Source organism: Phyllostomus discolor, chromosome 6, assembly GCF_004126475.2.
Source record: "Phyllostomus discolor isolate MPI-MPIP mPhyDis1 chromosome 6, mPhyDis1.pri.v3, whole genome shotgun sequence".
Taxonomy (NCBI): domain Eukaryota; kingdom Metazoa; phylum Chordata; class Mammalia; order Chiroptera; family Phyllostomidae; genus Phyllostomus; species Phyllostomus discolor.
In genome coordinates this window covers 166,219,923-166,247,648 of record NC_040908.2, presented here as the reverse complement: position 1 = coordinate 166,247,648, position 27,726 = coordinate 166,219,923, and the positions used below count along the sequence as shown (strand labels likewise).

The 27,726-nt window shown below is 47.1% G+C and overlaps 1 protein-coding gene across 2 annotated transcripts in view; it reads right to left on the bottom strand.

Moving 5' to 3' along the window:
* The window catches only part of PACS1 (phosphofurin acidic cluster sorting protein 1), a 105,806-nt gene that overhangs the window by 52,736 nt on the left and 25,344 nt on the right, over nt 1–27,726 (bottom strand). The window contains exon 1 of one of the 2 annotated variants that reach the window (XM_036029721.1): nt 13,567–13,637. The exons of the other annotated variant lie outside the window; for it this stretch is intronic. Coding sequence (XP_035885614.1) covers nt 13,567–13,622 — 56 coding nt within the window. The 5' untranslated portion in view covers nt 13,623–13,637. Of the gene's footprint in view, nt 1–13,566; nt 13,638–27,726 lie in introns of those variants that run through there. 2 annotated transcript variants of the gene reach the window in all.

Below are 27,726 nucleotides of genomic sequence, written 5' to 3'. Positions count from 1 at the left end.
TTGGGTTGGTGGTACCACCTGACAGGTATACAGGAAGAAGAGCAAAACTGCACAGACAGTGATCCCAAGGCAGCCAGATTCAGTCTAGCCGAGTGTACACAGGGAAGGGCCGGCCGTAGGTGCACACACACAGGGAAGGGCCAGCCCGTAGACACCCACACACAGGGAAGGGCCAGCCCATAGACGCCCACACAGGGCAGCTCTCTGTGCCCAGCAGCTGCCCCAGATGCCTTCCCAGCACCAGCCAGCCGCACAAGTGTTTGCCTGAGGAACTCGCTAATTGAGGAATGTGGACATGCCTCTTCCAGACAGTTGGCGGGGAGTTTTAAATAATCCACACAAAGTCTTTGGAAGCCAGCAGTCCATTACAAGTAGCATTAACTGATAAGGCGGGATTGATTACAGGAAGGTAATTCAACTGCAAGACTCTTGATAACACCATAATCTAATACTGCTGGGGAGGGAAATCACTCTTATTATTTGACATTTTTATTAACAGAATCACCTGACTTCAGTTTAAAAAGTTGCATTAGAAAAAATAGCCCCTTTACCAGACAGGTGGACCTGGCCCACCTGTAAACAGTAGAACTGCTAGTCCAGCCGTACAGCTGGAGTCAAGGCAGGAGGAACTTCCACCTGTGACTCGTTTTGTTTTCTCAGTGACGGCGCCCCAGATCCAAACAGCACTCGTGGGTCTGGGGTTTTTCCAGGGAAGGTGGCTAACACGTTCACGCAGGAGCGCCCAACCTTTGGCACCTCTGGGCGACGCTGGAAGAAGAGGAGTGTCTTGGGCTACAGATTAAACACATAAACACCAACAAAAACAAAAACAAAAAAAATCTCATAATGTTTTAAGTAAATTTACAATTTTGTATTGGGCCACACAGGTTGGACACGCCTGGCTAGGGCCTTACTAGAAAGACAGACGCTCAGCCCCGGCTGGCGTGGCTCAGTGGACTGAGTGCCGGCCTGTGAAGCAAAGGGTCACTGGTTGGACTCCCAGTCAGGGCACAGGCCTGGGTGGCGGGCCAGGTCCCAGGTGAGGGGGGCACGAGAGGCAACCACACACTGATGTTTCTCTCCCTCTCTTTCTCCTTCCCTTCCCCTCAAAAAATAAATAAAATCTTAAAAACAAAAACAAAAACCGAAACTTGCAGCCCAACCCCTGACCCACTGAACCAGAGCCTGCATTTTAACAAGATTCCCAGGCCGTGCCCATGCACACTCAAGTATGAGACAGAATGAGCAGAAGGGGTGCCCAACGGAGTCTGTCAACCGATCCTAACAGTCTCAGCTCTTTCTCCCACGCTGCACCTCTGACCCAGGAAAGAGATGCAGTCCCGCCTGCCAGTCTCCTGGCTACCTCTCCACTGACGACCCAAGGACAGCCCTACCTGGCCAGCATCTTAAATCAGTGGCCTGGACAACGACATAAAAGAGATGCTTACTGCCCTGCAGGTGGCACAGAGCAAGAGGCTGCGGATGCAGGCGTGTCAGAGCCACACCATCCTGACAGGCTGGATGACAGGCCGAGCGTTTAAGTATGTAAGAAGTTTTATATTTAGGCCAAAAAACTCAGTAACAGAGGCATAAGACGTTGTAAGGGCTTGCTTGGCAGCAAAACATGAAAAAATCCTGGGAGCAGATCCAAAGCTATGTCATGAACTTAACATAGTGGCATTTCAAATCGACAGGACAGAATGAATAATTTAATAAATGGTGTTGGAATAACTGGATGCTACCTGGAAGAAAAGATAAATCCAAAACCTTACCTCTTATACCAAAATAAATTCCAGAAAGACCAAGATTTACACACAAGAACAAATCCACTGAAGTACTTAAGTATGAGAAAAATATTTCTTTAAATAACCTCTAAGTGGAGGAGGGCTTCCTAAGGGTAAGAAGTAATCTTGATGATTATTATATCTAAGGAAACAAAACGCAGAGGTCAGTTTTGAAAATTGATAAATCTCACTACATTAAGGAAAAAACCTGCGCAGAAAAATACCACTCACTGTAAACGAAGCCTGAAGACAACGGACAAAACGGGGAGAGATTTTACAACTTATGTCAAAGACAGAGGGGCTGTCTTCTTTATTGTACAAAGGCTCCCGAATCATAAGAAAGAGAACAGAACGGCGAGCTGGGAGAAAGCCCGCCTGCAGAGGCCCAGGAGGCTGCGTGCTGTCGACGGCAGAAGGGCGCTCCTGTGCGTGAGAGGGAAAAACGGAGCCGTTCGTTGCTATAAACAGTTGAATCGGGATTGGTGGTAGCAATCCCCTGGAGCTGAATGTCAGCTGCATATACAGAAGAACCTCCTGACTACTAGGAGAGTCCACAAATGGATGCAGGCCAAGGCCAAACAGCCAACCTCTAAAGATGGTTTCGGAAGAGAAAATCACATTCGATGGGAAAAATAAGCTCCATCATCACCGAGGTTCTGTCAGACTCTGAAATTATACAACTCTATCCCAAAGAGTGTGTCAGCTCTGAAAAGTTAAAGCATGAAATCAAATAATGACAGGTTCTTCAGAGCTCCAAAAAGAGTAAGAACCATGATGCTCATTAGTCTTAACTGTTTATACTTTTTCCAGTTTTTACATTTTCATTGTAAAGCTTGGAATAAGTTGACATGGGTTTTCCACTGACAGCCCAGCAAACAAACCGAACCACATGGGGTGGAGGGGAAGTCAGGGAAAGAGAAAGACAGAAATCATTACCAACCAATGGGATCGCGCTGGCAGTGCCAGACACGGGGGTGAAGTGGGGGCCAGGCAGGCAGGGGCCCTTCCTGGGAGGGGTGAAGCCGTGGAAAGTGGTACAAACCATGCGCCTGACACGCCCAAATCCCAGCTCCCTGACCCCACTCCTCGATGAGAGAGAGAGAGAGATGCAGCCCCACCTGCCAGAGAAGCACTGAGCGGAGAAGCCCCCAAAGAGACTTTCTCCTGGCTACCATAAGCCCTCCTGCCACCAGGAGACAGAGGCGTCCCAGAGCCCCTGGAAGAAAGAAACAACTCAAAGCTGTCCAGTCTGTCCCCAAAGTGCTGCAGGCCAGAGACCCTCCAGTGCAGAGACGCAGGGAGGGCCAGGAACATCCCTTCCTGGGCATGCTTCAGCGGCCACCCCTTCCCGGGGAAGAGAGATGGCCTAAGCCTGACTTGCCGTAAGTCCTCCCGGAACCCTGGGAGGAAAACAGGCTTCCCAGGGAGCCTGGGTAGGGGGAGACATAATCCCATGGACCCCAGTGGGAATACATGGTCCCCCAGACACTCCCAAGGAGCCCCCACAGGTGACAGATGCTCCGGAGACCTGAAATATCCCCCCCACACACACCCTCTCCCTACCAAGAGGCATGCTCTGAAGTAGGAGGGCGGGAACCGACTAGGTCCCCTCCCGGAAAACACGGGCCGGGCCAGCCTGGGTTTGAGGAGGTCTCCTCTGGCCAACCGTCGCCCATTAGCATGTAAAACCATATGCAACACAAGGCCTTGGGAAAGGGCTTCACAGATGTAGCACCCACAGGAGTGGTCTCCGGTGCTGTCACCTCTGCCCTCCTCTGTTTCACTGCTCCAGGACAGCCCTCGAGGCCACTGCCCCAGCTGCCGCGCACCTCGTTACCAATTTCGACACTACTGCACCTGCCCCGTGTGTGCAGGGAAAAGGGGCTGTATTTTTTTTTTAAGATTTTATTTATTTATTTTTAGAGAGGGAAGGGAGGGAGACAGAGAGAGAAAGAAAGAGAGAGAGATATCAATGTGCGGTTGCTGGGGGTTATGGCCTGCAACCCAGGAATGTACCCTGGCTGGGGACACTTTGGTTCCCAGTCCGCGCTCAGGGGCTGTATTTTTAACAAGCCCCAGCCCACTTTCTGGGCCTCTCCCAGGGAAAGGAGCATTTGGCCAAACCCCGGACCTGGCTGCTGCCACCGCAGCGCCCTCTACCCCTACCCTCCACAGAAGGGCTGTGTGGGCCACCAGCCTAATGACGCTCTCCCTCCCAGCACTGTTCCTCCAGGCCAAGTCAGGGCGCGGAGCAGAGAATAGGGTGATTCTTCAGCCCACTGGCTTTTCTGGAGTAGAGGTGGGGGGCTCTGGGGCTTTAGGGGTCAACACCCCAGCCACAAAGCTCCCAAAGGCACCAGATAACCACCAAGCAGCCTGTACCTGCCCTCCAGCCCTTGGACTGTCCCCCAAGCTTAGACTAAGTCAAGCAAGGGCTGTACCCTGAGTCTCCAGCCTCCCAGTCTGCGCCCCTGGGAGGCTGGAGAGGTGTGGGTCAAGGCAGTCATGGAAGGGGCCAGGGGACAAGGAGGAAGCAGGGTGCAGGTCCCCCCTACTGGGGGAAGCAATCAGCCACCCCTTCAGCAAACCTTCCTGCTCCCAACTCACCCAATCAGGCCAGAGGCGCAGTCATCCCACCCCTGTCTAGCTGTCCCCCACGGCCCCAGGGCTGCTCTGTGATGCTCATCTGGATGTGGGGGGCTTAAGGTTTTATTTTAAGTACATAGCGTGCTCTGGGGGCGGCACGGGGGCTGGTCTGAACGATTTGTTGAATCATGACTCCTGTGCTCAGGAGATGTTGAGCTTGTGTGGCGGTAGGGCGGGGTGATCTTGCTTCTTCGCTCAGCCCCCAGCCGCCCCAGGCTTCTCCATTCCTGAAAGCAAAGGCAGACTTCTGAGAATGAATTAGGGCTGGAAGGTGAAGTATGAGGTCTTAGTAGTGCGCATCTTTGTTATGTAAAACCCGTAAGCCACAACCCATGGGAGACACCTGGGTATCAACGTCACTTTCACTGCAGTCTGAGTATGAGCTAAAAGGCACAAACATTGCCAGGTACAACTTACAGATGAGCTGTATTCCGGAAGCTCGTTTGCAAGTAGGTTGGGGAGAACCTGAAGCGGCACTGAAAATACGGAGCAGGAGGGAAGGAAAGCCAGCTTACCAGTGCATGGAGAGCCCACAGTGGCTCAGAGATACTGGACACTAGTAATTCATGAAGTAAAATAAAATTCAGAACAACTGTTTCATCTGTCTTGAAGTCTAACCCTTAAGGCAAACGAATGTAATTGGGGAAGGCCGGCGAGGCTAACGAATCTGTGCGGACTCTGAAGGGAACTCCTTAGGTGTCTCTGAAACTTTAGAAGTCGGCAAGAGTGTGTCTATTTTGGCTTCTATTTTCACTTCCAAGTCTAGTGCTTCCTTTCACCCTAGTAAGGATGTGCCACATACTTTTAGCCATGACTGGGGAAAGTTTTCAGTTCAAAAATATATAACGAAAAGAATGAATAAGGAGAAGAAATAAGATACTTAGGAGGTAGCAATAAATAAGAAATAAGCTCAAAGAGGAGATAACAGATTATTTCAAGCATCAATACCTAAAGTGCAAAATAGAGTAAAAATGTGTAAATTATGCGCAGAAAGAGACTCCCCCACAAAAGTAGGGGGAGAGGCAGCCACGCAACGGAGTTTCTCTGCAGGCCATCAGGGGGCGCCATCAGCCCAGGACAACGTGGCTGTAGCCAGGGCGCAGGGAGAGGTGTCGAACTGGGTAGTCCCACGTTGGGAACTACTATACTAACCTATAAACCACTAGAAATGTCTTCACAGCCAGATTCACAGAGAAAAAAGATCATTAAAAACAAACGAAATCCGTTATCTGCCATCTGCTTCTATATATGCTTTTCCAAATCAGCAAGGGTAGTGACAGATAGCGTCGCTTGGTACCCAAAAGTAAGGGAGGCCAGAGAAAGCTGAAGAAACCTCTTCATGCAGCCCTAGCCGCTCTGACCCCTGCAGGAAGGACGGCCAGCCTGTGGTGGGCCGGAGGCCCCTTGGCCCAGGCTGTGGGGTGAAGGAACTAAATGAACAGGGGTTTTCAGGCCCGGGCAGAGGTAACAGACCTAGAACAATTTACATACACTTCGGGAATAAGTGTGTTTTATGGATATATTGAACTAGCTTTTCCTATCACTGAGAAATTAGAACATGACGTATACAGCATAGGCATTTGAAAAAGAAGGAAGTTAAATGTCTTGCTTAGTATCACACTTAACCAGGGCGAGTATACTGGTATGACTCTTACTGGTCCCATTAGACACTTTTGTAAATAAATTCATGCTGGGGAAGAAAAAGGAAGAAAGAACTGCCTTAAGGTGCATTTAACAAAAAAGTCTGGCAAATATCTGAGCCTGGACAATACGTGCAAGCAACTCTGCCTGAGCGCCTCTGTGTGGCTCTCAGACCTCCAACCGGCTGGCAAGCAAACCCAAGACATCTCTCGACCGGCGCTAAAAACCATGAGCATCACTAGCTGTTGTGATGACCTGTCCCGCGGCTCGCAGCATCCTCGGCCCTAAGTGCCCATCAACAAGGAGGCCTCCAGCGGCTGCGCGTGAGGACAGACAGGAAGGAAGGAAGGAAGGAAGGAAGGAAGGAAGGAAGGAAGGAAGGAAGGCTGGAGGAGGTGCAGGAGGAGAGAAGAGAAAGAGGATGAAAAACAGGTTTAGTGGTTTAGACAACACGGAATGCCACTCGCACTGTCATTAGCGATGTCCCTGGCTGCTAGTTGTTTTCACCTGTTCCCAAGGTGGACAAGAATGGTTATTGACCTGTGCAATTTAGTAATATTACCTTAAAATTTCCTTAACACAACTAACCTGTTACAAATACCGTTTTTTTTTTTTTACACCTGACGCTCGGGGGTTAGGAGTTGGCCCAGAGGAGGTCAAGACCTTTCAGAATCAGGGAGGCAGCTTTTCCAGGGAGGGTCTGAGAGGGGGCGGGGCACACACTGCTGGGGCGGCTGCTAGGTGTTTCCGTGAGTGATCTCATTTACTCCTTACACCCATTACTGGTTGTGTTGTTATCTCCACTCTGTAAATGCCAGACACACCTAGGGGAGGTGTGTGACTCGCTCAGGGTCTCAAAACCCGTAGAGCGGCAGAACCAGACGCAAATCCCAGGTCCCCAAAGGACAGCTGCCTGCCTCCCCCCCCAGTTGGCAGCTCGACTCTCCCGGCCGCAGGGGACAATGACTCTGAAGCCCATTCCTTCACTCAGAATGGTTCCTAACTGCCGCCGTGTCCCAGAGCACAGACGCAGACCCGAAGCAGCCGTGAATGAAGCAGCCCCAGTGCCCGACTCCATAAAGCCAGCTGCAGAGCTGGAGCGAGGCCGTGTGACACAAGGAATAAATACGACAGACAGACAACAGAACCGGAGAGTGATGACAACTACTGAAAAACAAGACACAGACAGGACAGTGGGGCAAGGGCCCCAATTCTGAGTGGTTGGGGAAGGCTACACTGAGGTGGCAAGGAAATGCTAAGACTGAAAGATAAGAACCAGCCATGCAGACAGCCCGGGGCAGAACATTCTAGGTAAGGGAGCAAATGCCCTGAGGCGGAAACACACTTGCTGTGAAACAAAGGAACAGGCCTGCTGGCTGAAGCAGGACAAGGAGGGATGACAGAGGCCCAACTGCGCACAAGGGCAGGTCCCGCTGGCACTGAGACAGGTGACTAGAGGCGGGTCAGAGGTTGTCGTTAAGCAGGAACATGATACGCTCTGACTAGTGTTTGGGAAGGGGGGCTCTGGCTCCTAACAATCTGGAGAGGCTAGAGGGAAAGCGGGGGAGGGGGGGCTCTGGAAGGGCGCTGCCAGAGCCCAGAAGACAGACGGTGGGGACTTGGTTTAGGACGGTGGCAGGGGAAGCTGAAAAAACAGGCACAGGTTTGAGACGGATTCTGGAGTTCGAACGTACAGAATGCACTTGCTGACAGATTGAATGTGAAGAGACCAGGAAAAAGGAAAAAATCAAAGATGACCCTTAGATTGCTGGCTGAAGCAGCAGGGTGGATGGTGGTACCCATTTACTTAGATGAATAAGGGATAAAATACAGAGGTCTGCGTTAGCAAGGCTGAACGTGAGGTATCTGTCAGATATTCAGATGGGGCTATCAGGTACGCAGTAGACGGACACCTTTAGAGATCAATGGAAGAATCAAGCTTGGAGACTGTAAATTTAAGAGACACCTATAAAACGAATGCTTCTCTTAACTAGAAGAAAATACAGGATTTCTTAGTGATCTAAGGATGGGAAATGATTTCTGAAATAAGACATCAAAAAGCACAATTTTTGAAAGGTACATGGAATAGGAAGCATAGTAGGTAAGTATAAAATAGACAAAGGGAGATTAAGAATAGAATAGGAAATAGAAAAGCCAAAGAACTTACATGTATGACCCAAAAACATGAACTAAGGGGTGGGAGAATGGTGGTGGGAGGGGGGATGCAGGGTAGAGGGGAATAAAGGGGAGAAAAAAATGGAACTGTAATAGCATAATCAATAAAATATACTTAAAAAAACAAAATGAGACAAAAGCACAATTTCTTTACTTGAAAAAAGTGACAGCGATGACCATCAAACAGGGTTTCTGCTGGGTAAAGGACACTAGGAACGAAGTTAACAGAGGGGTGAACACCGGAAGACGGCATGTGCAACATTTATAACCGATTTAGGATTAATGTCTAGAACATATAAAGAACTTCACTGGGAAAAAATAAGAAAAGGATGTGACCAGGTCATTCATAAAAGGAAAATCCAAAGACTAACCAGGTTATACAGAGACCCGCTTCCTCACTAGTAATCAGGGAAATGTGAATTAAAGCAAAACAGGCAGTGCCCTCGGTGGTCCCCTGGATCTGGCTCTTGCGTCTACAGCGTTTAGACGGAACAGACCCAGGGACACCCCTTCTTCCAGCCACCCCCAACCTCTTTTCTGGTCACCACCTTTGGAGCCATCTCTGCCATCCTTGGCCTCTTAGACCAGCCAACACCGTTTTGTCTTGTTTTACCTTCATTCCTTACTGCTGAGCAACCATGAATTGCCAGATTTGTCAGAACTATTCTACGAGGCGGAGGCTGCCATCGACTGCCTGGCCAACCTGCCTCTGCGGGTCTCCTATACCCACCCCCACCTCTCTCTGGGCTGCTATTCCCACCTCCACGGTGTGGCTCTGGAGGCGGGGGGCCACTTCAGGGAGCTGGCCGAGAAGTGTGAGGGAGCCCGGCATCTCCTAAAGATGCAAACCCAGCATAGTGGCTGCGTTCCCTTCCAGGGCGTGCTGAAGCCTTGCCAGGATGAGCGGGGTAAAACTCAGGGTGCCAAGGAAGCTGCCACTGTCAGGAGAAGAGCCTGAACCAGGCGGGCCCTTTTGGACCTGCAGGCCCTGGGTTCTCACCACACAGACCCTTGTCTCTGTGGCCTCCTGGAGACCCACGTCCTGGATGAGCAGGTGCCACTCATCAAGATGGGCAACACCTGACTCACCTCCGCAGGCTGGGCTGGGCGAGTGTCTCTTTGAAAGGCTCATCCTCAAGCAGGACTAGGAGGCTTCGGAACTAGAGGCCTTTGAGGGACTCCTCTGCATTCCTGGGGTGTCTGGCTTTTGCTTGAGCCAGTCCCTGAAACCACTAAGCATCCTTTTAACTATCCTGGAGCCCTCTCCCATGCACTGGACCAGATGGAAACATTAAAGCTTTCTGCAGCAAGAGAAATTTTTAAAGCAAACAAACAAACAAAAAGCAAGGCAACACACCTCATCTGCCAAACTGACGGACGTCTGAAAGTCAGACGGCAGTGCTGCACTTCATGGCGGGCACGTGAGGGTGGCAACCGTGCAACACTTAGTGAAACGAGTTAGGAGCGCGCTCTGCGACCTAACACACGCTCGTTGGCATTCGGCTAAAGGAACTCTGGGCCACGTCCCCTAAGAGGATACACACGAGGCCCTTTATCAGAGCACTGCTCGCGGTGCAGGCAGATGGAGAACAGTCCAGGGGCCCCTCCCTAGGGGAGCGGATACGTAAAATGTGGTGGACACAGGTGGTAAAATCCATAAAGTAGCTAACATGGATATAACTAAAAATATAGCTCTACTAAAACAGCTATATTATTTATATACATTCTAAAAACACTGTAAAGGACATTATTTATATAAACTTACAAAAACCACTGTGAAGGATACAAACACATCCAGGGATAAATATTAGACACACTAGAGAAGATGGTAATGGGAACTGGGAGTGGGAATGGCAGAAGAGATGGAAAATGACAACAATGGGAAATAATAAAAAGGGGTCTCACAATGTCAATATAATGTTCAATAAACTAAATAGTATGACAAAGTCAACTCTGCACTTAAGATCTAAAGAAAAAAACAAAGCCAAAACCAAATGCATGGGGTAAAAGGAATGTTCCTTCTGTTCAAACTGCCTGACATTTTCTCCGCTGACTCATCCGACCGTAACAGGCGGGGCGGGGGGAGGCAGCCGCCACTGTACCGCGCACCCACCTTCGCCAGGGCATCGGTCATGCTGCTGAAGTTATATGTAAACCCGACTGTCTTCCCACCCCGAAAGTTGTATCCTTCAGGGTAGGACCGTATCACATTCATTCTCACAAACCCAGAACTCAGCTCCGTGGCCGGTGCAAAGACTGTATTTAATAAATGCTGACCGCCTGACTGGTTTGTTGGCTGGTACGCTGGGTGAAAAATAAGTCAAAATTAGAACCTCACTGACAGTTTTCAGTTCAGGTTTACACTCAGTTCTTGCTTATTGTGATGCGGTGAGTGTTCAATGACTATCAGAATGCAGTGAACGCTCTGACTTACCATCGGACATGGCTAAGTGTCCGTCCCAGCATCAAATGCGTGTGTCCATTTGGATGACAGACACATGAACAAACTTATGACAAAATTCAAGTTGACTCTGTGACTGCAAGAAATGATGATGCTACAGCAAAATCAGAAGTGCAAATGAGAGGAGTGTGTTTTGAGTGGGGGCAAAGCTGCGAGGCAACACGAGTCCGAGAGCCCCACCACCTGGCAGCATGAGGCGGCATCAAACCGCTGGAGTCGCCATTTAACACTGTGTGTGCGGCACGTGAAAACCCTTAGTAGTTTTTAACTTTTTATATTGATTAGAGGGGAAGGGGGAGAGAGAGACAGCAAGTGAGAAACATCGATTTGTTGCTCCACTTAGCTATGCATTCACTGGTTGTTTCTCGTATGTGCCCTGACAGGGGATCGAACTGGCAACCCTAGCATATCAAGGTGATGTTCTAACCAAGTGACCCACCCAGCCAGGGCTTGAAAACCCTTAACATTTTTAAATCAATTTTTAAATCAATTTGAGTTCAGTGTAATTTACATACAATAAAATGCACCCACTCAAAATGAACAGTTTGATGAGTTTCAAAGTATGCATCCAAGTAACCATCACCACTATCAAGATCCGGAACACTCCCAACACCCAAAAGGCCCCGCGGGCCCCGTACAGTCGTCCAGCTCTTACCCCAGGTCCCCAGCGACCGCGTGATTTGCATCTGTTAAAACATCGCTCTTTATATATTTTTTAATATGAAAGGGTTGAACTTTGTATTTGGAGCATCAAACATACACACAGAGGAACACTAGGACGGACCCGCTCCACCCACACTCAGCCCACTGCACGGCTGACCCTGTCACCCCCTCTCCTGCCCACCCCCTGCCGGGGTGGCTCCCAAACAAACCCCCCACACCATTCCTCTTCACGTGCACACACTTCAGTATGTATCTCCGAAGAGCACGGTTTTAAAACACACCCACCATACCATTTTCACACTTAACATAATTAACAGTGAGGTTCTCGATACATCAAATACACGGTAGCCACGTTTCTCAGATTGACTCACGTTTTTTCTTCATTTTGTTTCTCTGATCAGATCTATATATATGGGTTCATTCATCTGGTAGGTCTATCTATAGGTTGCCCCTCTATCCTTTTCCCCTTATCATTTATCAGTTGACAAACTGGTTTGTTTTCCTGTAAAGCTCCTGCAATTTGAAATTTGCTAATGCACCCCCCAAACATAAACAGTTTCACTGTCCCTTGTATTCCCCATAAACTTGTAGGTTTTAACAAGTTCAGGTTTTATTTGAGCTGGCGAGGCTCCCCAACGGGTGGCATTGTGCACCTCTATCCAGGAGATACACATACATAACATCGCACATTCCATTCTTGTCTCACTTTTTGAGATAAAGTCTTTTCCTCAACTAATTGAAAACAAAAATGTTTATTATCGTTTGTCAGACTCATTTAATCTAGAAAAGTATAAAAGTACAGGACATCAGTTCTCACTTACCAGACCGAGTCTGGATCACGGTGCCCCTACAGAGAAAAAAGTACTTCTTAAGTTACGGCCTGAAACACTTAGAAGGTTCCATCCATCACACCTGCGCACCGTGTACCTGAAGCTATACAGTGCACCTCCCCAGCCATGGCCATCGTTCTGTGGGGGTCACGTCTCCCCAGTCACATTTTCAGTTCGTGAGGGGAGAAATGCCGCCTCACGCCCCCCTCACCCCCACCCCCGCCCACAGCCAGCTCTGCCCAGGCGGCACCGAGAGCGGCAGTGCCCAGGCCTCTCTCTGCTGGGGAGGGCCCTCCTCTAGCCTGGGTGCAGTCCAGCCTCTCTTATCAGCAGCTCTTCTCAGCCTTCCTCCACAGTCAGGGCCATCCGCATTTTACCCATCAGGAAACGGAGGTGCACAGGAGAAGCACGAACAGTGACTCAGTGGAAGATTACAATGAGAACTCAAAACTCAGTTCAGAAAAACCCGCTGAGTTCAGCGTGGTTCTCCTTTAAGGCTCCTCCTTCCCTTCAGGGAGACCGTAAGCCTCACCAACAGGAGTGCACGGGGGAAAGGGCTGCAGACACTGCCTAGGCAAGGAACCAGAGGGCCTTCCTGCTTCCCTTGTCAGCACAAGTCCCTGCTTGACAAGGGCTAGTTATCACAAAAGAGAATAAGAATCAGCTAAATTAAAGGGATAACCCGTGCAGTTCGGGATGGGGAAGGAGAGAAAAGCAGTTGATGTTCTAACCTCACGAAAGCCCAGGGAGAGGCACGTCATCGCCGCACCGTGCAGAGGAAGTTCGAGTCAGCAGCAGAACACCAGGGCCTCTCTCTTCCCACTTTGCTAAAACCCCTGTCACCTGCCACACAGTGCTGCTCAGACAGCTGCGGGGCCCTCCAGCGCCAGCCACCTCCCACTCACCTCTGTGCTTGGCTGGTTCTTCACCGCCTTCAGAAATAAAAGGTAGACCTGTTACGCCAATAATCGCTACCTGGTAACATGCGTTCCAGAAGCAAAGGCCCCTGGTTAACAGCATAACCTTCACTCTAAAAGGAGAGAGCTCGCCCTCATCCCTGCCTCCACCCCTGGACAAGCACAGATTAAATTAAGAATTCTCAAAATTCCCAGTGGTGTCAAAAGCACTTAAAGTTGCCAGGTCAAAGATTCATTTTTGCAGCAGACAACCACAAAGGATTTCAGTGTTACATACAGTGGAAATGACTGCAAGAAATTCTAAATATGGACAGACAGTAATTTAAATTCTTTTTCTAATGGCTAATACTATTTTCTCAGTTCAATATCTGATTCTAAGTCAGGCTCCAATTAAGGAAGGCAAGACCCAGTTTCCTGGCTCCGCTGGGACTTCCCTGTCCAGGGACTACCTGGCCTGCCCATTGCGAGCCTGCTTCCCGTCACTGCTCTGCTGGAACCCTGTCATGACTAACAGATGTGTCTCAGCGCGAGGAAACACCCCAGTGACTCGGCGTCGAAGGGGAAGTAAGGCCCAAACAAGCAACTCTCACTGCCGGCCGGGTGCTTTCCCAGCAGGCCCGCCGCAGTCTGCACCAGCTGTGTCAAGTTGCAAACGAAGCTACCTAGGTTTTGATTTCCTTTTCTCTAGCTGACTTACTCACAATAGCCAAAAGCTGGAAACAACCCAAATGTCCATGGTAAAGAGAGAGACATGGGGAAAAACAGCTCCTCTTTTTCAGCTGTGCATTCTGGTGTCCATCTGTGACACCTGGAGTTACAGCAGACGACCTGAGACCCCGGGGAGCCAGCCAGGACAAGCCAGTGTGCTGAAGATGGAAGGGCGGGGAGAGAAAATGAACTTAAGTCGCTGAATTAACCAACATTGGATTCACCCTATCTCCAGACTTCTCGTTACTGGAAATACTGTGTGTGTTTAAGCCACTGATTGGCTTCTCTGTTTCTCAAAGGTGAAAACATTCTAACTGGCAACACCACTGACCTAAAAAGTCTGGCGCATCACAGGACTCACGCAGCAGTGGAAGGCAGAGTTGGGTCTCTATAGTTAACACAACCAAAACAAAGCAGAGCACCCTGTTGTGGTTACTAAAACCCGAGAAAGGGTTGAGGCCAGGTCAAGAACAAGGGTATATAAGGACAAGTGCAGTCAGTGGACCCACACATGTAGCAATTCACTAAGTAAATCTGGACCTGGAAACCAGCCTGGAGGAGGTGATGGTGCTCCCTCCCAGAACTATTACCTAGAAGACAGTGACCGTGAAGGCAGTCTCTGTGTGCGCAACAGCGCTGTGAGGCAGTCACTACCTGCATCACAACTGAGAACCCCAAGCACAGAGGTTAGGGCTAAGTGACTTGCCCAAACCACCCCATTCACGCACTTTTCTCCACCTGGAAGCCTTCCTGGTTTCACTAAATAACCGCTACACATCATTCCGATTTCAACTTAAATACACATCACCTCCTTAGGAAAATGCTTCCTTGAAGTGTCCAAACACGGTCCAAAGCTCCTACTGTATCCACTGCATCCCACGCTCCCCCACGGCAGCACTGTGTACGCTCACGACTACTCAAACATCCGTCTCCCTACCAGGATACACAGGCCCTGAGAACATCTGTCTAGCCCACCACCTTGTAGTATTCCCAGAGCTGAGCACCAGGGCCTTGCCCTCAAGGGGCTCCCTGTCTGCCAGACAGCAACGGGAGGCAGAGGGAGGGCCACGCAGGACTCTGGAAGCACAGCAGAGAGGGCGCGGGAAGGCTCTGCAGACATGCCCCTTGAACTGGGCTTTGAAGGGTGAGTAAGTCAGGGGAAAAAGGAATGAGAAGAAAGGTGTTCTAGGCAGACAAAGCGTAGGTAATGTATAAAAAGTAAAGAGGCTGTGAAATTAAGGGGAGCTACCATGAACTCACTAAAGCTGGAATTTGGTATTAATTAGGTAGCAAAAAGTTGAAGCTTCAGAGACAGGAAGATTCAGCCTGTACTCAAAGTCAGCAATATGCCGTACAGACCTCTAACAAATCTAAACCAACAGGAATGACGAAAGCACTTACCGTACATCAGACACCAGGCTAAGCGCTTCCCCTGCATAATTTCATTTCACCTTCACAACCCGCTGGGAAGAGTGATTCCCACGAGGAAGTAAGATCACACACAGCGAGTAAGTACATGGCAAAGCCAGGCTTTGAACCGCAGCTACGTCACCGTATTTTGCTGTGTTTAATGCACACTTTTTGCCCCAATTTTTTAAGGGAAAAATAAGAATGCACATCATACATGGGTAGTACCTGAAACACCTTGTATCTGTTCTTGCGTTTTGTAATTATTAGTTACATAAAATTTCTTATACCATAATATGTTAAAAAATAAATGCTAAAGTTCCTTTATAATACAAAAAAAACCCCAAGTATCTAAAGATAAATAAATAAATAAATGATTGAATAAAAATTTAAAATCAAAGATTCATTTTTCCTGAAAGTTTGGGCCAAAAACATGGGTGCGCATTATATACGGCAAAATATGTATAAGACTCCAAAACCTCTTCTCTTAACCACACAACCTAATCCTTGCCTCACTTACTATGCATTGATATATAATATAGTTGTAGTTACCTTGATTCTACTGGGAAAGCTGCCCATTTAAAGAAAGCCCCCATCTTTTTCTTTAAGCAAATCATAAACACAAGTATTTCATACAATGAGTTTGCTTTAAAAAGTATATAATTGGTATTCAATAAACCTTTATGAATTGAGATCAAAGGAAAATTAGTCAAAGACAGAAAATGCAGTGTCCTAAGTACCTCTAAACCATCAAAAACTATGCTAAACAAACATTAGCAACTCCCTGGTTTAAGTCTCATCAGAACTAACCTTCCTAGGGGGAACTGAAATTATTCTTTAAACAGCTCAATAATTGAAAATGAGTGAAAAGGAAGGAAAGTTGATACTGAGGACTGATGACGGGACCCACAAAACCTCTTCCCCATCATCATCTGCTTTAAGCATGGCAAACTGGTAATATGACTGAATGTGTTTACAAGGCTCCACATTTACTTTATATGTCAATTCAAGGTAAAACATGAGCTAGAAAATTTACCAGGTAGGAAAAGTTTTGGTTCAAAGAACTCAGTGTTTAGGAAGCCGGTTATTAGCAAAAACGCAAATGTACTAAGTCACAGCTGATGGGCTATTACTGAACCATTGAAACAAACTGCAAGGAGGTCTTTGCTTTTTAAAATGTCTCATAGTATCAGTAAGAGTTCACAGATTGATAATAATTATTATAGTTACACTAGATTAAATACATATTAGTGCCAAGAGTGTTTTTTTTTTACTTTTTTATTGACTTTATTGGGGTGACACTGGTTAATAAAATCACGAAGGTTTCAGGTGTACAATATTGTAACTCATCGTCTGTACGCCGTGTCGTGTGTTCGCCACCCTGAGTCACCTCTTTCCATCCCTATTCATCCCCCTGTAGCACCAGGAGTATTAGGAACACAAGCTCATTTTGTTCTTTTAAGGTTATTCTCACAGCCACATTTTCAGATGAGCTAACTAAGGCACGATGAGTTTAGACAAGTTGCTCAAGATCAGCTGGGTGGAAGTGGCAGAGGCAGGATTCACACACAGGCCCGTCTGACGCCAAAGTGCGTGCTCCTGCACCACGCCGTGCAACAATCAGGCCCGGTCTCTGCTGGGCGGAGAGGCACCTGGAGGTTATCCAGTTCACTCACTCATCAACCCAATCACTTAGCGAGACCTGCAAGGGAGTGAAAGGACTCTCCTGATGTCCTGTGGCTAGTTTCCAGCGCAGCTGGGAGTGGACCCCGTATTTCCTACCCTTCGGGCGAGCACATTTTGACCCGTGCCTGATACTCACTTTTTGAGGCATATTTAAAAATCCCCATAACTAGACTCAAAATAGACGAAACAAGAATGACGTAAGCGCCTGGCACTGTGCACTGAGGTGTGCGCGCTCCGTTTTAGAGGGAGATAGGAAAAGAGAAGTCTCAGGCACTTCCTGTGCACAACTCACCGCCGGCCAGCAGAAGGTGGCAGGATTTCATGCGTGCCTTTTGACGAGCAACATTTTTCAGCCCCTGCATGTCACTGGGGCATTGAAAAAGCACGAAAGCAGAAGTGGGCAAACGCGTTCTATAAAGGGCCTAGGCATCCGAGGCCGTGTGGGCCGTGCCGTCTCTGTGGCAAACACTCTGCTGCACCATTTTAGGGAGAAACAAAGCAGCCGGGGACAATGCTTGGGTGAGCGTGGCTGTGTTCCAGTCAAGTTCCAATCAAGTCTCAATAAAGTTATGGGCACAGGAATTGGAATTTCAATAAATGTTACAAATCCCAAAATACCATATTCCTTTTATGCATTTATTTTTTCCAACTACTTAAAAAGGTGCAGCTCGTGGGCCACAGAAAGGCAGGCGGTGGGCCGGAGAGCACCCGCTGACCCCGCACTGCACCAGAGAAGTCCCTGCGGTGGGAAGAGACCAAATGAACGGCCGTGCTCAGCAGGGCAAGGCCGTGGCTCTTTTCTCGACTCAGTTCTGGTGCTGCTGGCTCTGCAGCCCTCCTTGGGCCACCCCCACCCCCCACCCCGGCTTCGGGGAGGTGTCCCGCTGTTGTGTTCTCACGGAAACTTATGCTTGTTTCTCTCCTATCACTTACCATAATAGATTCTACTGATTATTCAACTGTCCGTATCTCCCCAAATCAAGGAAAGGCTGTTTTTATTTTTAATCTACATTCCTAGCTGACAGGATGCTCATGAAATCAAAACCAAAAACTGGGGGAGGGTGAGAAGGAAAACAAAAGAGAAATAATCTCAGAATGTCGTACCCTTACACAGAGAACAGGTCCCAGAGCGAGGCCCAGCTAGTAGTGGTTCAGCGGCACAAGCCTAAGGAGTTAAATCAGCGGCTCACCCGCTCCTGCATCTGTTAACAATCCACGTTGCTTACATCCCAAAATGCGCACCAACCCCTCAATCTACCCTCGTTATTTCTGCCTCCCTCCAGGCCAGCCATCTGACTAACTTGTTTAGACTAATCTGGATGAGAAAGGTCTAGGCATTCATTTAAAATGACCACTGGGCCTCCAGAAAGACGTCAGGGTACCCCAGGGTTTTGCAGAACGCAGATGGAAAAACGACTGTCCTGCACCACTAGCCTCAGAAGTGAACGATGGCTTCAAATCATTCAAAGAAAACCTGAAAAGCCACAATTACCAGACATAATAGGAAAATCAACATGGAGGAGGCTACCTTATCATTATCATATCAAACGTAACAGAAATAAACATTTCAATCCCACGTGCTTGGATGGATGACCCTCTGCTGCAGGATCCTTAACCTTTGCTGTGCCATGGGTCCCTTTGGCAGTCTGGAAAAGTGGACTGCCTTCTCAGAACACTGGTTTTTGTTTTAAGGTTTTTATTTATTTATTTTTAGAGGGGAACGGGGGCGGGGAGGAGAAAGAGGAAGAGAAACATCCATATGTGGTTGCCTCTCGCATGTTCCCTACTGGGAACCTGGCCTGTAACCTAGGCATGTGCCCTGACTGGGAATCGAACCAGTGACCCTTTGGTTTGCAGGCTGGCACTCAATCCACTGAGCCATATCAGCCAGGGCTCAGAACACTGTTTTTGAATGCATCAAATACTATGCATAATTTTGTTTATTTTTTAATATTTAACAGTGTCTTTTTAAATTTTTAGTTGATTTTAGAGAGAAAGATGGGGGAGGGAGAGGGAGAGAGGGAGAGAGGGAGAGAGGCAGAGAGAGAGACAGAGAGAGAGAGAGAGAGAGAGACGGCAGGGGAAGGGCATCAATTTGTTGTTCCACTTATTTATGTGTTCACTGGTTGATTCTTTTATGTGCCCAGGGATCAAACCCGCAGGACAATGCTCTAACTAACTGAGTGACCTGGCCAGGGCTGTGCATAGTTTTGAAAAGGAAACCCACCCTGACTGGTGTAGCTCAGTGGGTTGGGTGTCATCCCACGAAGCGAAAGGTCATCAGTTCAATTCTCGGTCAGGGCACGTATCTGGGTTGCAGGCCAGGTCCCTGGTTGGGGCATTGTGAGAGGCAACCCATTGATGTTTCTCTTACATATCGATAATTCCCTCCCTCTCTCTCTCTCTTTCTCCCTCCCTCCCCTCTCTCTAAAAATAAATAAATAAAATAAAAATGAAAAGGAAATCCGTAGGGCACCTGCAAGCCAGGCAGCAAATGGGGTGAGGGAGAGAACCCGCTATAGCCCCATGTTGTTGCCCCTGGCCTGTCTGCACGGCCAGACAGGAAACAAACAAACAAACAAACAAACAAGAAACTCCTTACAATAATCATTAAGCCACACTAACCTCCTCTGCCACTTCCTGTTTTCTTTCCCTGCTTTATTTTTTCCATTTAGCATTTGTCACTGTCCATCACGGTATTGTACTTGTGCGCTCTCATGTAGATGTTTCCCCAGCTGAAACCTAATTTCCACGGGGGCAGGGAAGTTTACCTATTTCGTTCACCACTCTCTTTCCCAAACCTACAAAATGCCTGATGTATAATAGATGCTCAGTAAATATTTCCTGAGTTATTAAATAAACTTATGTCCTATGAGCTACACTCAGACAAATCAAAGGCAGATGGACCTTTGAATCACCCTTAGGAAAGATAACAGGCAATATTATACACGTACAAGTAACTTCTGGGTAGACCCTGGAGCCCTTTTATAAACACAACCTTATTCATCCACAGTAAGCTTAGCATCTAGTGACTCAGGGCAAAGAAACAATAGGGGGAAGAGATGGGGAGTCAAGTGTCTCCAGGTTAGTAGTGAACCAAATGCGTGAGCCAGGTCTCCTGCCTGCTCACTCTGTCCCTTCACTGCACCCTTTGGCCTCTGGAGCTTCGGCTCCACTGCCTCCAAGCACAGCCTCCTCCCCGCCGAAGGTGTCTGTGTGCACACCGGCAGTGGGAGACGCTTTCAGGGACCTGAGCACACGCGCTCAGAACGAGTAGCTACACATGCCTCGGCAACACGGTTCTAGGATTTCCAACTTCTTGCCAAAGCAATTCTTGAATAGAGGAAATGGTTTTCTTTCAAAATACATCCCATCAAATAAATTAAAAGGTTAACAAGAAGTTAAAACCCTCAGACATAAAAGGCTGTTTCATGTAGTCCCAAGAGGAAGGAAGCTTAAAGCCAAGGCAACTCAAACCACCAGAGAAATGCAATAACTTCTACCAACTGCAACACCTTCACGCTACAGTGTGTGACAAATCAGAAACCAAAAAAAGAAAGGGGGGAAGGAAGACGAGGGTAACAACGAGGCCACATAATGACATTAAGAATTGTCCTCAGACTGTTGCACAACTATGCAAGCAGGCAAAACCCAACAGGAGGGCCGCCTGGCCCTCCTTGAGCAGCTAAAACAAATGCCAGCTTGCTCTCCACCCTGCTCTTTGCCAAAAGGCAGAGCTGAGGAAATGTGCTTATGTCGTGAGAGTTTTTGAGACACTCAACCTCTTTGCTTTTGAAATGTAACTTTCTCATTCTGCTTATACATCAGAATTTCCCATACTCGTGGATCCTCCTACATACAGGACAAGAAAATGTGAAGAAACAGGTATTTTGTGTATTTGTTTTTAATATTTCCAGTGCTAATAAACCAGCAGCAGCTGGTCACCAGCACAGGATGACAGAAAGTTCCACAGCAGCGATGTATATTAATAGGATTTCAAAATGAAAAAGAAGGAGGGGGACGTTTTTCACACATGCTGGACTCCAGTTCAGTGGGAAAAGATTAACCCTCCATAACTAAATGCTGGCTTCTCGTATGGTTCTAGTGTAATCCTTAGAGATGCATGCTTTTGAACTGACCAGGTAAAATTTTAAGATAATTTTCTAACTACTTATAGTTGCTATGGCTTTGTAATCACACTTGAGAAAGCCCTGAAGATACAATGATAAATAAAGGCCACAATCACAGAGAACTTGTATTCCACCATGTCTTGCAAAAGTTTGCAAACAGTGTCGTTTCAACATTACAATATCAGAGAGGTACTTCTTATCCCCGTAAGCTTTTTAAAAAGGTAGTATAAATAATTACATAACTGAATTATAAAGGAAAAAAACCTCACAAATTATTTACGTTATTCTACACTCACTTTCTGATTGACTGTTAGAGTGAAAATTAGAAGTAAACTAAATATCCATTTAGTGGGATTAACTAAGTGAACTGTGTTTTGTCCATTCTGTGGAATACTATACAGCCATTTAAAAGAACGAGCGAGATCCCTAAGCACAGAAATGGACAAGATACCCTGCTATGGGGAATGAGCACACTGAACAAGTCTTGGTGATTCTGCTTATACAAAGTCTTTATAGGAACCTGTATATATATTGCATTTAAATGCTTTGGGCAAGATCTAGAAGAATATAATAGATGCCGAATTCTTAACCGTGATTTAGTCTGGGGAGGGCGCAAGAAGTAAGGGAGCTTTGGGAGGATTTTCACATCATACACTACATACGGCTTAAATGTTTTGTAAGGTGGTATATGTATATATCACTTATGAATAATAAACATATTCATTAAGGAAGAAAGGACTAGATTCTATGAAGGGAAAAAATCAAAATACAAAAACTTGCTTGATACTAAATTCTAATAATGTCAGAGCAAGAGGCTGATCATCAGTCTTCTAGCCGCCACACCTCACTGTATATAGTTTTTAGTGCAGCCTCTAAATTGACAGGAACAGAATAAATCATAAAGAATTAAGATTTTTGAAGTGGTATGTCTACACTATAATCCAAATACACAAGTCATCATATCTAAAACAACGGAAAGTTTAAAATATTCACTTGTTTATTATGTCTTCCTATCAAGCTAAATGAACTGCTTTTTTTTTTCTTGTTGTATTGTAAAATAGCCATACTTCTGTCGGAAGTACTTATTCTTTGGCATTGAAGCCCAATTAGTCAAGTTCCAATAGAACATCTGAAAATAACCAACAGCACTGCAATTAAAAAGGTGCTTTGCCAGCTAGATATAGAAGACAAGAACCCAAAAGATGTTGATACTTACTCATAAACAAGAATGCCAGCATGACCAGGATGAGTCAGCAGGAGGCCCAGGGACCCTGAAATTTAAAGTTATCTGCCCAGGAAGCAGGGAGGTAAATAAGACAAAAGAACCCCAGTGTTCTTCCACGCAGGCACCAGAAGATCTTCATCAACTTTATCGAGATATAGTTTGTATGTAATAAAATGGACTAATATAAATTCCTTTTAAAAAAGATTTTATTTATTTCTTTTTAGAGAAAGAGGAAGAGAGGGAGAAAGAGAGGGAGAGTGACATCAATGTGTGGTTGCCTCTCATGTATCCCCAATCAGGACCTGGCCCACAACACAGGCATGTGCCCTGACTGGGAATCGAACCAGCAACCCTCTGGTTTACAGGCTGGCGCGCAATCCACTGAGCCACACCAGCCAGGGCAAAATGGACTAATTTTAACTGTGCATTTCAATAAGATTTGACAAATTTATACATCCGTGTAATCACCCCCCTAAAGTTTTCATAACCTGAAAACCTAATTTTCTGGTGCCCCATCCCAGTCAATCTGCTCCCATCCCTGGCCCCAGATAAGCACGTTTCTGTTACTATAGACTAGATATTTTTGTCTTATTCCTCACCTGAGGAAATGTTTACTGACTTTTAGAAAGAGAGAGACAGAGAAAGAGAGAAACATCCCGGTGAGAGGGAAACATCGATTGGTTGCCTCCCACACGCGCCCTGACTGGGGATTGAACCCACAACCCAGGTATGTGCCTGGGATGACACCCGGGAGGTAAGAGATGAGGCTGGAGAGGCAGGGAGAAATCAGGCCAAACAGAATCTTGTAGGCCATGATAAGAAGTCTGGGTTTTACTGGAGAGTATTAAGCAGGAGAGTAAAATAACCAGATTTGCACTTAAGATCACTCTTGCTGGGTAGAGAACTGTAAAGGGCGAGAGTGGACGCAGACCAGTTAGGTAGCTCCTGTGTGGCGCAGGCACTGATGGCTCGAACTACAGAGAAATCTGCAAGGGAAACACGAGAAATGGGAACGGCTTCAAGGTATCTTCCAAGCAGAATCAGCAGCTCTTGCTGATGGATTAGATGTGGCAGGTATAAAGAAGAATACAGGAGAATTCATTCCTAGGTGTGTGGCTTAGGCTACTAAGTGGGTGACAGGACCATTTACTGAGAGGGGGGAGCTGGAGGGAAAGTAGGTGTGTGGCTGTGGGGAGAATCGCGCTCCATCCCAGTCACGGCAAACTTGTGTTGCCGACTGAACATCCAGACGCAGACGTTGAAGAGGAGCTTGGACACGTGGGTCTGACGCTGGGAGGGAAGGTCAGTGGTGGGAATGCAGCGTTCGGGCTAGTGTGTGTGCGACTAAGGAGCGGACCACACAATTTGCTCCTGGAAGCAGTACACACACACCCCTCAGTGCACCGGGATCACACCAGGGAACCAGGACTCCACAAGCAGTTTTACTTGCAATCGGGGTCAGGGGAGTAGGGAGGGATGGTTTTATATTTGTGTGCGCGTGCGCACAGAGTAAAATGCTGAATTTACACACATTTTCAAGGTTAAACATAGGATTCCAAAGTAATTTTGTATTTGTAGCAGGCGGTCTTTGGATTATACAAGACCCCAAGTGATACGTTTTCATCTGTCTCTTGGAATGTTTCAGGAAAAAAGTTAAATAGGCATCAGAACACACAACAATTAATCAGAAAATATTTAACCCACAGACCAGACCACTGAGCCCTCAGCTGCGGAGATCATGGAGAGAGAGAAGTAGAGTTGCTAAGGACATTGACTTGCATACAGACTTCAGAATCAAATGGACCTAGGTTCGAATCCCCCCCTTGCTGTTTAGTAGCGTGGGACAGGAACCCTCACAGGGGTAAATACCAGAGCATGTGCGATGCACCTCGGCACTGCCTCGGATTCAACGTTCACCCCCAGTATGTTCTCTCTCCAGGGTCTCAGTGTCTAATGACACTCACAAGACATGTATTTACAAAAGGATAATAATGTAAGTTACCCATGAAAAATGCTGAACATGATTGGTAGGCATGGTCAGGAAAGCACTGAAATTTGGGCTGAAAAAGACTAATAAAGAGAAAAAGGAAGGTTTTTAGCTTTATTTCTTTTCATTTTTATTTGAAGGGGAGTGGGTAAAGACAGAAAAGAAGGTAAGGCCACGTGCGGAGGTGGTGAACTGCCATTACTGTGCACTAACTGGCAGAACTATTGCCTCTCAACTTCTTGGCGCTAATTCCTGCACCGCACAATCCGTCCCCTTAAAGTGGACCATTCACCTGTCGCCACGGCAGTCCGAGTCGTGCAACCAGCACCACAATCCGTTTCAGAACACCTTCGTCACCCCCCAGAGAAAACCCATACCCGTTAGCTGGCAGTCACTCCCCACGTGCCCCCAATCCCACAAGCCCTAGGCAACCACTAACCTGCCTTCTGTCTCCGCAAATTTGCCTATTCTGGACATTTCCTATAAATAATCATAAAATGTGTGACTGGATTCTTTCTTAATTATATTTTATTGATTATGCTATTACAGTTGTCCCAAATTCCCCCCTTTGCCCTCCTCCACCCAGCACCCCCCACTCCCTCAGGCAATCCTCCCCATCTTTGTTCATGTCCATGCGTCCTGCACGTAAGTCCCTTGGCCGCTCGGCTTCCTGTGCTGTCCTTCACATCCCCCTGGCGCTTCTGTAACTATCTGTGCTTCTCAGTCCCCTCCCCTCTTCCCCCTTCCCCCACACCCCACTCCCGTCTGGCGGCCATCAAAATGCTCGCCCTATCCATGACTCTGTCTCTGTTCCTGTTTGCTTAATTTGTTTTTAGATTCAATTGTTGATAGATGTTTATTTATTGCCATTTTATTGTTCATGGTTTTGATCTTTTTCTTGAATTACTTCCTTTAACATTCACATAATAATGGTTTAGTGAAGATGAACTTCTTTCATTTTTTTCTTGTCTGGGAAGCTCTTTATTTGCCCTTCTGTTCTAAATGAGTTTTGTTGGGTAGAGCAATTTTGGCTATAGGTCCCCACTTTTCATGACTTTGAATATTTCTTACCAATCCCTTCTAGCCTGCAAAGTTTCTTTTGAGAAATCAGCTGACGCTCTTATGGGAAGTCCCCTTTAAGTAGCTAACTGCTTTTCTCTTGCTGCTTTTAAGATTCTCTCTTTGTCTTTAATCTTTGCATTTTAATTATGTGTCTTGGAGGGAGTCTTTGCATCCACCTTGTTTGGGACTTTCTGTGCTTCCTGGACTTGCATGTCTATTTCCTTCACCAAATTAGATACGTTTTCTTTCATTATTTTTAAAAATATATTTCCAATTTTTTCCTCTTCTCCTTCTGGCACCCCTATGATGCAGATGTTGAAATACTTGAAGTTGTCCCAGAGGCTGCTTATACTATCCTCGGTTTTTTATGGATTGTTTTTTCTTCTTGTTCTGATTGGTTGTTTTTTGCTTCCTTATGTTCCATATCATTGATCCCACTGATCTCAGCTTCACCCATTCTACTGTTGTTTCCCCGTAAATTGTTCTTATTTCAATTAGTGTATTCTTTGTTTCTGACTGGATCTTTTTTATGCTGTTAAAGTCCTCACTAAGTTCTTTGAACTTCTCATAACCAGTGTTTTGAATTCTGCATATGACAGATTGCTTATCTTTATTCTGTTTAGTTCTTTTTCTGGAGTTTTGATCTGTTCTTTCATTTGAGCCATGTCTCTTTGTCTCTTCATTTTGACAGCCTCCCTGTGTTTGTTTCTTTGTATTAGGTACAGCTGCTTTGACTCCATGTCTTGGTAGAGTGGCCTAATATAGTAGGTGTCCTGTAGGGTCCAGTGGCACAGCCTCCCCTATCACACAAGCTGGGTACTTGAGATGTGCCCTCTGTGTGGGTTGAGTACACTCTCCTCTTGTAGTTGAGCCTTGAATGCTATTGGCAGGTCGATGTGAGGGATTTACCCAGGTCAGTCAGCTGCAAGGACTAGCTACGACCACTGACCACTAGACTATGCCCTCTGTGGAGGATCAGCTGTGTGGGGACAGGGTGGCAATGCTCCAATGTGGTCTGTAGTTGTCCACTGGGTGCACAGGCTCTGGGGTTTCCTGAGTAGTGCAGGCCAAGGTCAGCCCCCACCTGTACTCTTCCCAGGGTCACCCTGCATGAGCTACAAAGCAATCTGCAGAGGGCTGTTACTTGTGCTGGGCTTAAAGGTTTCCAGGTGAAGTCAAGCTGTGAACCTAGCCTGGCCACTGCTAGTGCCTGGCCTGGGGGCACTTGGCAAGAGGTACAGGCAGCTGGGGGATTCACTGAGGCCGGCTTTTGTCTATTTAAGAGAATTTAGGAAGTTGTGACGCATGAGCCAAGATCAGATATTCATATGGAAAAGCCACTGTTAACAGCTTGGGTGAGCCCATAAGTTGGGTGGGGCAGAACCTCAGGGTATCTCCAGGGTGGGGCAAACAGTGTTGGCCAGGTTGATGGGGTCTCAGATATGGCAACTGCCTGCCTGCTGTGACTGTGGGGAGAGAGTTCAGAAAAGGAACAATGGCCTCTGCCTGCCTTTCTGTCCGAGAGAAAGCTGTCCCCTAGCACTCGCTTTAATGCCAGACACTTCAGTTCCTCCGTGTGTGCCACTGGTGCCTTTCAAGCTGCTTTCCTGGTGCTGGAGCTCAGAGGGAGCGAATCTGAGTAAGTCTGTATGCTGGTTCTTTAAGAGGAACGGCTTGGGGCTCCAGGAGTTTCTTCCACCAACTCAATCCCCACTGGGTTTTGCAGCCAGAAGTTATGGGGACTTATCTTCCTGGCACTGGAAGCCTGCGCTGGGGTCCTGGTGTGGGGCTGAGATATCCCTCCTGATTTCTATTCACTGCACGTGGGTGTGGGACCGGCCCACTTCGCATCTCCCTCCCTCCCTCCCATCAGTCTGGATGGATGTGGTTTCTTTCATTCTGTAGTTGTCAGACTTCCATTCAACTCGATTTCTGACAGTTCTGAATGATGGCTGTTCTCTACTAAGTAGTTTAGTTGTAATTCTGAGGTGGTTGTGTGAGGAGACAAGCTGTGTTACCTACGCCTCCACCTTGACCAGAAGTGACTGGATTCTTCCACTTAGCACAATGTTCCCAAAATTCATTCATGTTGAAGCATGAATCAGTACTTCATTCTACTGTATTACTAAACTGTATTCTACTAGGCCGATATAACACATTTTATTTATCCCACCGTCAGTTGATGGACACTTGCTGTTTCTAATTTTTAACTATTGTGAGTAATGCTGCTATGAACGTTCACATACGAGTTTTTACATGGGCACGTGTTTTTGTTTCTCTCAGGTGTATGTCCAGGAATGGCGTAACCTGAGAGAAATTGTTAAACTGTTTAATCTTTGAGCACTGCCAGACTGTTAAGTCAATACAGTGAGCTCCAAATAAGTAAACGATGGTAACTAATTTC